Below are 12069 nucleotides of genomic sequence, written 5' to 3'. Positions count from 1 at the left end.
ATGTTTTAAAGTGGAAAAACTATTTTCTGCCTTTGTCTCCCCATCCCTTACGCCCTGTATGTCATGAGGAATGAGGTTTATGTTAATTTTAACTTCCTCTATTTTCCCTGCTAAAGACATATTACATTCTGTAATGGCTGCCAGGACTTGTGAGTTTACTTGTTCCAGGGTAGGCTTATAAAGGTTTCTCTGCTGTCCACCCCCTTCTTCCCAACTCCCACAGGATTTTCTGACTCCTGAAGTTGTTTGTGTGTCATTATTGGTGTGTGGGGGGCTCCAGATGCCAACGGTTGTCAAGTGCTATGGCTGCTCATGGCTGGGTACAAGAGGGGCTTAGGCAATTGGGTGGTATGATAGTGTGGCTGGACAACCTTTTAGCCTACAGGGTGGCTCATGATTGTAAGGCTCTCAGTGGGATCTCAGCTCAACATCTGTCCATGCCAGCGGTAGCCCTGTCCCTAATTTCTAAATTGTTTTAAAGGCCATAAACGGATTTTTATCAGTACACTGTTTTTAATAGTTCTTTGCAATATAATAAGTTCACATGATTTAGTATTATTTTTATTTCTTTTATTCATCAGTTTTATTTATTATACCCCATAAACAAAATGGGTTAACAAAGTTCTAATTTTTTTTAGATGTAGCCTAGAACCAGCCAATACTATACATTTTTTCTGGTCTTGCACTGTTATTACTGTTATTGGTAACAAGCTTGCTCTCTCTTAGTTTCCAAACTAGACTGTAACATACCTTTGATTTCGGGGTATGCCTGTTAGCAATGATAAGCAATCATGTACAGAGGATGCACTTCAGGTCTTACTTTGTCTGCTATTATTTTACGCTACAAAAGTAATTCTCTTATGCTGGAATGATTTGTTGGCACCAGATGAACAAACATAACAAACATATGTACGCTGGGCATGCCTAGCTAAATTTAACAAAGTATAAAACCCATTAGAGTATCCTTGAGTAATGTTTTTGATTAGGTATATTAAGTGTATGTTACATTATTGGGTTCTCTAACCTTGTTATGAACAGGAATGAAATTCAGGGACAGGAAAAGTGTACACAGAAGTGTCAATATAATGGTAAATGTCTTACTTATTTTTGTTTGGTGATTTGCATTCTTATCCACAGTAAAATGACATAAAATGGATCTCTAATAAGGCAGCAAGTAATACAAAGATAGTTTTGCACCATCTATGCCATTGCTTTCTGTTTTATATAACATATAGGTATTTATTCATATAAGTTAATTTAGAGACGAACTTCATGAAGAAATTATTCTCTCTAACTTGTTTCCTTCACATAATCCGCTCAAAGCCACACAAAAATTGATTAAAGCTGGCATCTCTTGGTACCTTAAAGACGTGAAGAGATGCTTTAGCTATTAGTTAATGCTGTGCAAATGAAAGTATTTAATTTGCTGCACTAGTAGGACAAACATATCCTAGAGATGTTGGGATTCTGGAATTAATACATTTGTTTCCTTTATCTGCTGAAACAGAAGACATATACTGGCAACTAACACGGACTCATATACTGACAACTAATAAATCAGGTTGTTGGGTTTGCAGGGAGTAGATTTGCATATTGAGGACTGGTCCAGATCTCAACAGATACAAAATATTTATTACTACAATATATCTGCATACACTTAAAATATGGCCATTAAAATGTATATGGACTTTTTTTGATGAATTTGTAGTCAAAATCCACCAATGAGCGAATCCCTCCCATATTCCAGGACTCCCTCTTGTAGCTCCTCATGCATTTGTTCCTTTTTTATTAACACCTACCTATTTTAGGCATAATTTGATTTTGATTTAAAACCCTCCTGGGTATTTACAGACTATTTCATAAAAAATGCCTGGATCTGGGTTGGTACCTAAAATCCTGAATAATCATACCGCCAGGGAGGTTAAGTATGAAAAAACTGGAATTTAAATTGACAACAGTTATGCAAATTTTAAATGGTAAGATTTTTTAGCTAGAAAATATTTTTGGATACAAAATTTGAGCATTTGAAGCTACGCCTGACAATTATCACTGTGTTATTAAAGTGCAACTGAAGTAAAACATTTTTTTTTTTTAGTTTTGGATAGAGTGAAGAGGGATTACAACACGTCAAGGCTTGTTTTTTTTTTTTATGTGTCCCAATTTCTGTCCGATTGTTGGTTATCTTCAGAACAGGAATAGATAGGAAATCTTCCAATGGGTACATTAGTTCTGATGTCCATGCTGGCCACCAGGCATTTCCTCTGTTTAGAGGGATTTTCTTTCCCTTCCTGTTGTAGCTATCGGACAGAAATTGAAAGGGAGATCTACCAAATAGGACACAGATGGCAAGAAAAAAGATGACAGGGTATAACCCTCCTTAACTCTATCCAAAACAAAAAAAAAAGCTCCACAAAAATGATGTTAAAATGCACAGTGTAGACATATATGCAGAATGTTCTCCAACTAAGCAGTAATCTCTATGGTTTACACTAACAATATGTATAAGTAGTACATATCAATATAACATACCTCAGCTGGAAGCAGTGTGTAGGAATAGAATTGCTTCATCTTTGTAACAAGATCATCATTGGAAAAGGTCACATATTCTACAAATTTCCTGTTCAAGAGAAACCAGTCAGAGCCACCATCTACAGTGATGCCTTCTGGAATCTTTCTATCTCCGAGACGCCACATGTGTGTGTCACATTCTAGGAACAACCTGTCCAGGCCCTGTTTTCTGATGAACCTGTAAAGAGATGGATTGGTTGATTACAAACACATATTGGTCAGTAACATTCTAAATTAGCAAAAAAAAACCTGTACACATATGTTAGCATATCTCAAAAATGTCATCTGGGTTGATGATGGCCTGAACTTCCCTGACATAGGCTACATACCAGATCAATGTTAATGGTTGGAGTAAGGTACTGGGTTTACTAACGTTTCTAATGTGTAAAACAGGAAGATCCTCTAAGTGCTACTTATCCATTATTGTTACTGAAACGCAAGGCAGAAGTAAGTGGAAGATTGCACAGTCTGCACCATCAATCTAGGGCAGCACAGTGGCCAAACAGGGAACAAGTGTAGCTTTGGCAATGCTGCTTGGTATGGGGCTAAATGTTACCATTAACTGGATTTTATTACAATCAACTAACAGACATGCATGAAGTTTATATTACCAAGCTACATACATGCCATTGTAGCTTGACTGCTTCACTATGATAGCCAATGGCTGCTGTAGTTAAGCTACCCTCTGTAGAAAATGTTAGGTTTATTCACCATTTAGAACAAGTCATTAGGAGCAGATATGATAATCATGTATAAATACATACATACATAAATAAATACATAAATGGCACATATAGTAAATTCACAAAAGACATATGGACATTCCTTGGCTGAAGGAAAAAATATGTAATGTTCACATATAGAAAGATCCACATATATGAAAGGTCTGTTAAAATACATAATGTTCTTCCATAGGGACTGGTTATAGCTACAAATATGTACAGTATGTAGAATGTTGGCCCAGGGAGTTATTTGATTGTCTATGGGTAGCAGAAAACAATGTTTTATCCTTATTGGTGTTAACTAGAACACACTTTATCCAGTGTTTTTGCCTTTCTCTGTGGATTTGGGGTTCTGAGGCTACAGATAGACTAAAGAGCATGTGTCTTTTTTTGCAACTTTGTAAGCATTTGCAACCATTCATAATTAACCATGTTGCGATAAACCATGTTGCGATAAAACAAAGCCAACACACATTTCTGATAATCCCCATCAATATTTTTAACAAAATGAGAAAACATTGCTATTATATGCAGCAAAGGTAGAGACTAGGTAGAAACTGGCAATCCTGTTGGTAGGAATGTAAGTTCAGAAATGTTAGCAATACATACTTTGATGACACCAGCTCATACCAAGGTTAAGTGAATGTCTTGATTTCTCTGCTATAGTCCTTAGCATATACAGTATATGATGTTACAAAATACCAGTTTCCGGTGGCTTTAACCAGTTGATTACTAGTCTGTAATATTCCTTCTTTACCAGGCCATTTTTCAGATTTCAGTGCTGTGAATGTTTGACTTTGTGTCCAATTACACTGTACTCAAATTAATTTTTTAATATTTGGTTTTTAGACACATGAAGCTTTCTTTTGATTGTATTTAATAACCACTGAGGTTTTTAATTCTCATTATATAAAGGAAAAACATATGTTTCCCTTAATTTCTCTCAAAATAAAAATGCCAGGACAGTGTGAACATCTCCAAAATGAACCCTTTTTAAAAAAAATAAGGAAACATGCTGGTATTGAGGGGGATAAAACATAGAATTTGGTAATGCTTCATTGAATACCATACATACATGCCATATACAGTGGGGGGTGGAGACAAGGGAAGTGCTGTGCAGGATAAGGGAGGCAAATTGTTAATATACAAGTCATTGAAGAGGTAGTATGGACACCACATGTGCAGGAGAAGAGGGAGGTGGTGGTGAAAGGGCTAAAATGTATTCTACTGTGTGGAACTAATTAATGACTCATTCAGTAATTCCTCCTTCCTCCATTGAGAGAGAAAGGGGATGGCTCACAGATGTAAACATTACATCTGTGATCTCTGTAATTAGTCTCTCTATAACAAACCACAGCAATCCCAAGTTACAGATGGGCTCTGTATATTGTATCTGTGAACCAAGATGACCGAGGATGACTTGGATTACCGGAATTAACAAGCGCACTGGTCATCTGATGGTTGTTTCTGAATTGCCATTTATAAAAGGGCAGTGCAGAATTAAGTGTTCACCACTTCGCCATTCCAAAACATACCTTGGTGAGCAGGTGGTTAATAGTGAACTTCATTCAAACAGAAAAGGTATGCTTTGAAAACAAAACAATCTGCTTTCTCTGATTTTCATTCTTTTTTCATTGGTTTCTCTAATTGCTATATCCCTATCTATCTATACAGTATATCCATATGTATCTATTGTACATACCTATAGTTGTAAGCCCTCCAACATGCTTGTAAATGCAGCACATTATGTTAAGAGCAGGGGAACTACAGTTCACTTCAAATTTATTCGTTCAACTTTTAAGATTGATGAATATAAATACTGTATAACATCTTTCACCTCTTAAAACCTAATAGAATGCACATAACTTTAGATGTTTGTTTCAGTACCCCAACTCTTTCATTTCAAACCTTTTTCAAAATGTCCTGTCTTGTGCACTTCTTTTACTGCTAAACATCACTATGACCAGCAGTCTTTCTTGCCAATAGGAAACAAAGAAGGGGGAAGGTCACATTATCAGGAAATATCATAACTGGCATTGAAGAATGGTGCAGGTTGTAGGGGTCCAAGGGTGCTGGAGAAGGCATCTGAAGGTATGTGCAGACACCTTTGAATGCCTGCATTATGCTATTATAGTCAGTAGAATAGGCAAATTGTATACTTTTGAGACTATGCATTCACATGCTTCGTTTATGACACAAAACATAGCTATTGCATTATAAATGTATATTATTTAGCATAAAGTTTACCTTGCCTACACAATATATACATAAATTTCTACATGCGATCCTCTTCTCTGAGAAATAAACACTGCACATTACTACTATTATCACAAAGCAAGGAAGAGATAAACAAAAACTACGTAACATTCTTATTTAGAAATAAAATAATGTATCAGTGACGGGAAAATAACACACCTGCAGCAAAACGTTACCATAATTGTTACCCAAGAAATGTTACTGGCACCAAAGCAAAATACAATTTTAGTCTAAAATAGGAGAGCCTATAAGTCACAGTTCCTCATGAAGAGAATTAGAGGACCACGGCAGCTTTTAATACCACCACCAGACTTTCAGGCAATAATGGATAATTTTAGAGTAGAAGCTTTGTAATTACAATTATGTAATAATAGATACTTATCTATGAGCGCCTGGAAAAGTAAAATTACTTATAATTTCTGTTTGCATTTTTCCCTTTTCTGTTTAAAATAACAGCTTTGAATTTACAGCACACTGCAGATAAGAGTGGCTCAGTGTAGTTCAAATCGCTCACCTCCCTATCTACTGAGCCGACCTGTGACAGTCTCATTGTCACAGGTCGGCTAGAACTCTGAGGTGAGTGAAAATCACTCACCTCACAGTTCTCCTTTAACATAAGAATTCCTAACATAATTAACTAAGAAACTAAGATAGCAAAAGAATGTACAAAGGGGATTATTTAAAAAAACTGAAGCAAAAAACAAATGCAGCAAAGACTAAAGCCTTAAAATAAAACTAAAGTTTCACAACAGAAGAACTTCTGTCAAATCAGGAACAAAAGTGGTGACAAATACAATATATATTAATTCAACAGAAAGGTGTCAGGGAGCTTGGTTCAGCAGACTCAGGCTAATAGGTAATCATGTGTGCACAGCTAAATAAATATACTAAAATGGAATAAAGGGGCCGCCATTCACACCCTTCGTGATCTACCAGCATCAACTTTGAGAGCTACTGGTAGATCACGATCTACCTAATGGGCACCCCTGGCTTAGTATATTCAGAGTACAGGTATTCTGCAAGCACAAAGCACAGGTTCACCTTAATGGATAATAATAAATAAATAGTGAATAAAGGCACCCCCAAGGCATTTAAATATATTACAAAGAATAAATCCTACAGCACACCCCAAGCGGTAAAAACCCAGCCAAGTAAAAATTAACCAGCAACCACAATGAACCAAATCAATCCTCCACTATTCTGAACAAAGAAAAAAAGTAGTTTCAGTCAGTGCTTGCTGAGAGCATCAATTACTCTTTTACAGTTGCATCCACCTATAACTGAGTAATCCAGCACAATTTACGTAATACACTTCATTAGGAAAAGGGCTTGAAAATTACTGTAAAAAGTGTAATAAAAAGCCAATATGGTATTAGCCAGTGCTTGCTACGATCATCCATTGCTTTAGTATAATTACATCCACTAACTATTGCCAGCAGCAGTAAGTAAAGTACTCCACTTAATCAACATGAACCCAGAAAGATTTCAATAAGACAAACATAAATGGATAGTAAACTTTTAACAAGTTTGTATTATCTAATTACACTCGCATCTACTCAGTGGGTGTGAGTAGATACAAACTTGTGTGTAAAGTATACTTCCCTTTTTGTGCTGGTCATCACAAGGGTAGCCCCAGAAGGAATGCTCACACTATTCGAAGGGGGGATGCCGCATAACAGTGTTACAAGCTGCATAAATATTATGGGCCTAACTACATGGGTAAGTGAGAGGGGCTGTGCATGATGATGTTAACACTATACGTGCCTATATCTGGGACTTCGTTAGGATGCATCCATCAATGCCCACCTTTCCTTTTATGTGGTTCTGTAATACTTCCCATTGTGGCTATTTTGGGATAAGACATATTTAAGCAGTAAAATAAAACACATGTGTTCACGGTCTGGGGACTGGAGAACTAGGGTACGTGAGCTCTGGGCTTTGCGGAGCAGGTTGTAGTCATGGTGAGGAGGGATATCTGGGATGTTGGTCACAGAGAGAGAGGCGCAGAATCTAAGAAGCGCCAGGTATTCGACAGAGCCTCCAATGGTGAGGATGATTGGCTGCTGGACACCTTCCAGGTTGCAGCCCTCTTGCCCACCCACACAGACGCAAAGGACTAGTTGAAGCACCGGGGAACTGGATACAAGAAAAGGTAGGGAACTTGAAACCAAGAGGAGCAAGATGGGAACAGAGGCACACAATGAGCGAGAGAAAGTGAGTGAGACACACACACACACAAGTCAAGGTGCAAAACGCACAGCACTCAGCAGGCGGTAACAAACAGGAAAGGTAAGTAACTAGAGGAATACTTAGAAGTAGAAAAGTACACAGGAGATGTGCATTGCACATGCATACAAAGAGATACAGGATCAGAGAAGGTAAAATCTGAAGAGAAGACCTCATCTGGAGTACGCGGTCCAGTTCTGGTCACCAGTACTAAGAAAAGATGTCCTTGAGTTGGAAAAAGTCCAGCGAAGGGCAACCAAACTAATTAGGGGTATGGAGGACCAGAGCTACGAGACGAGGCTACTAAATTTAAACATGTTCACATTAGAGGTGAGGAGATTAAGGGGGGATATGATTTCCATGTACAAAATGTTTAATGGTGGTAGCAACATTAGCGATAAACTGTTTAAAATTAACTCCGTTACAAAAACTAGAGGCCATCACCTAAAATTGGTGGAAAAAAAATTCCAGCACAAGGGGCGAAGGGGGTTCTTCACAGTAAGATCAGTTAGGGTCTGGAACTCACTGCCACAGGCGGTGATTTCAGCAAATAATGTGGAATTGTTCAAGAAACTTTTGGACGATTTCTTAAGGGACCGTAATATACAGGGGTACGGGTACTCCTAGAATGAGATCCTAATAGGTTGGACTTGATGGACTAATGTCTTTATTCAACCTCAAATACTATGTAACTATGTAAAATACGAAGTGCAGATCATAGACGTATATGCACATAGGGAGTGTGCGATCCAAGTAGAAAGGTTCAATACCAAGAGCAGATACAAGACGTAAATGCACACAGGGAGAGTGTGATAGAAGTATACAACAAAGCAAAAGGAAGGAGTGGAGCTCAGATGTGAAGGGGTAAATGAGTAGTAGGGTGGAGGATACACTGGAAGGTAAGTAACAAAACAATAGAGCACTAGAGAACGTTAGGCTGAAGTACAAAGAAAGCAAATAGGTAGGAGAAAGCAGACACACAATGGCTGGAGTGAGAAAACATTGAAGGAGATAAGCAAAGAAGGCAGAATCAAGAGACTCACAGCACACTGCTAAAAGCAGAGGGTAGGTGGTTTGGACATGGCGGTGTAAAGACACGAATGTGAGGAGCTCTGCACCCTGACGGCCAATACAGTGGTACCAGTGACTTTACCGACCTAACCTATGCATGTCGAAGAACCGTGACTCCCAACAGACACCTAGTGAACACGGGCAACCGGATCTTTTTCGTTTCTTCTTGCGCTCAGGTACGGCCCACAGCTCCCGCACGGCCTACTCCATGGGGCCTACGAAAACCGCCACGCCAGGCCCGGCCTCTAACACACGATACGGCAGGCTGACATCCATGCCCGCAGACAAGCCGGCGCCCGCCCAGAGCCCTCCGCCCTCCCCGATAATCACGTCAGTGCTCTCTTACGAGGAACCCTCCCGAGATGCCTCACATGCATCGGAGGCCCAGGATGAGCCGGGGACTGGCGCTCCATCTTGTCGCACCTACCTACTAGACAGGACATGGACTCCATGGCGGACAAAATCGTCCATGCACTGCGCCAGGAGGTTCATGAAATCAGGAACCGGGTCGCATCGGTTGAGGGTAGAGTGGAGGTAGTGGAGGTTCCAGCACAAGGACCTCCCTTCCCTACGATCGGCCTCCATAGACCCCATTCTTATCTCAGACCATGCTCCCATTCACCTGATATTAGACTTAGCAAGTGCACGGTCTAATTGCCTCTCCTGGAGACTCAATGAATCGCTATTACAGGAATGCCCTATCTGGTACTGTGGAATGTATTGTTACACTGTTATTCAATAAAGCATTTTGAAAATTTAAAAATAAAATAAAAGCAGAGGGTAGTATTCAGCAAAATACAAGGGCAAACTCTGAAATTATATAGCAGGGGTGCAAAGAGCAAAGCAGGGGATAACACCAAACAGGGATACCAGCTAGATACAAGGACGCCAAAAGCACAGGGAAAGAGGGATCGCAAGAGAAACAAGGGGTATGATACAGGGCATAAGACTTGTTGCTCGCACGAACAGCAACAAGTGAGGAAGTCCTAAATAGGGAAGGAGAAGTGCAGATTGCCTGAAACACCATAGGCTGACAGCCTAGAACCATGGAGCAAAGGGTAAATCCGGCACGGATTACCGGATATTGTGACAACATGCACATAATAAATAGAAATATCCTTTTATTGGGCGATTGCATTGTTTAGATAGCAAAAAGTTTTCCTGGCACACTCACAAGCTAGCATGTAAAAAAACTTGTCTCGCACTAAGGTTAAAAACAGAGGTTTGGATACAACGGCTGTGTGGCTTTCACATTTTCTGCAGAAGACGTGTATCCAAACCTCTGTTTTTAACCTTAGTGTGAGACAAGTTTTTTTACATGCTAGCTTGTGAGTGTGCCAGGAAAACTTTTTGCTATTTTACTGTTTAAAGCCCATTCCGTGTGCACCTTACTGTAAAGCTGGTGACGAATTGATGAGTGCGTTCTTCATCTGCTTTGCTTGACTGTTTTGGTGCAGTGATGCATGGGGGGTCTCAGCTGCCATTGGGATGTGCGGGATCCCTTGTGCGTATCTGTGCCTTTAAGAGGGTTGGGCTTCCTCCTGACAAACCTTCACCCAATTTTATCTTCTGCCCCATGTGCTCCAAGATGGAGACTCTGATAGTTTAAAGTCAGGACCGCACTATAAGAGGTGCCTTGGCGCGGCTGTGCGGCTTTCACATTTTCTGCAGAAGACGTGTATCCAAACCTCTGTTTTTAACCTTAGTGTGAGACAAGTTTTTTTACATGCTAGCATGTGAGTGTGCCAGAAAAACGTTTTGCTATCTAAACAATGCAATCGCCCAATAAAAGGATATTTCTATGTCCCAACACCGCGTGCAGGTAGGTGAACCAAATACGTGACAGCTACGATGGAAAGCATGGAGCTTGGTATTTGAAAATGAAAGAATTCTGCATAAGCAAAGCTTGAAATGGGGACTCTCTGTTGGAAGTTTGGAGGCATGGAGGTGATTATAATTCACTGTACATTTCCCTGAAGCCTCTAAAGAAGCCAGTATTTTCACAGCACCATGGTCTGCACTCTCCAGGCACTGTGAGTACATCTTGCTCTGCTGTGAACAAGTTGCTCCTTGTATACAGGCTGCTGTATTTGCTCATTTCAATGCAGGTTTCCAGTCTTTAAACAGTAGAGCAGAACAGATTATTTACAAAAAACAGGATATAAATACACAGTCAGGCTATGCTTCTAGTAACAGAATTTATGTTCAGTAAAGGTAACCCACTGTTATTTTGTGTCACAGTAAAAGTGCAATTGTGCTTTAAGGTGCCCTTTAAAAAATGATTAACTGAAATTCAAAACACATTTTACTCCAAAATACAACGCTAAATGATAAATATGTTAGTAACAAAATTTTTAAAGAAATGTCTTTTGAAATGTAGGTAGCAGCAGCTTGTAATGTTTTCCAGTTACTCTGTATTGTGTTGAACATTCTCTACAGCAAAGAAAAGAGCACTAATTGGACTGACTTTTAAACACAGATAATGCATTAAATATTGTACACGCAGGAGCGATTCCCATCATAATTAAACTTAATTACACATAATTTCATATTTACAAAAAACGCAGATGTTACAATAAAGGGAAGAGCCCAGCTACACTGCAAGCAATGATTTCATTCTGTCCAGTTTAATGTGCTTACTGCAAATACAAAATGGTGAGTAGAAGGTGTGTGGCAACAGTATCCAGTATATAATAGAAAATAGATATTTATTCCTGGCGCCTCACTATGTCACCGCAATTGTGTTGAGCTTTGCTTCCAAGACCCGTAGGACCAAACCCTTTGAGTAGCACCATAGCATCATAGCATTTGACACCCAGGGCATGTGCCCTGAATCTCCTGTCAGGTTCCCCAGGTCCTGAACCATGCCTGCCCACCATTGCAGTAGCTGGCATCTGGCTGTCAATAGAATTTAGAGCTGAAGGAAGCTTCCTTAGGCTCCTCCTTGGCTCTGATGTTTCACAAGTTGAGTAAGTTCAGAGAGGGAGGGGATGGGGAGAATTGTTCCGGAGGTCATAATGCACTGAGAGGGAGTGGGAATACAGATTTGTGCTGGGAGGAGAAATTTGGCAGGGGGTGAAGACCTGTACTGAGAAAAGGAGAGTTTTGGAGGGTGGGAGCATGAATTTTAGGGGTAGAGTTGTAATGGGAGGAGGAGAGATTTTTTATGTTTTGGGCTGGGTGGGATAGGGGTGAGTATGCAGATTAGTGCTGCATTTCTTATGGG

The 12069-nt window shown here is 39.7% G+C and overlaps 1 protein-coding gene across 1 annotated transcript in view; it reads right to left on the bottom strand.

Annotated features, from left to right (window-relative positions):
• Positions 1 to 12069, bottom strand: part of XYLT1 (xylosyltransferase 1) — a 104000-nt gene that overhangs the window by 48837 nt on the left and 43094 nt on the right. Inside the window, exon 3 of the mRNA XM_018571726.1 lies at positions 2530 to 2746. Coding sequence (XP_018427228.1) covers positions 2530 to 2746 — 217 coding nt within the window. The remainder of the gene's footprint in view (positions 1 to 2529; positions 2747 to 12069) is intronic.

Source organism: Nanorana parkeri, unplaced genomic scaffold, assembly GCF_000935625.1.
Source record: "Nanorana parkeri isolate BGI_ZX_2015 unplaced genomic scaffold, ASM93562v1 scaffold1821, whole genome shotgun sequence".
Classification (NCBI taxonomy): Eukaryota; Metazoa; Chordata; class Amphibia; order Anura; family Dicroglossidae; genus Nanorana; species Nanorana parkeri.
Note: the sequence above shows the minus strand (reverse complement) of the source record. Positions and strands in the feature narration are given on the sequence as shown.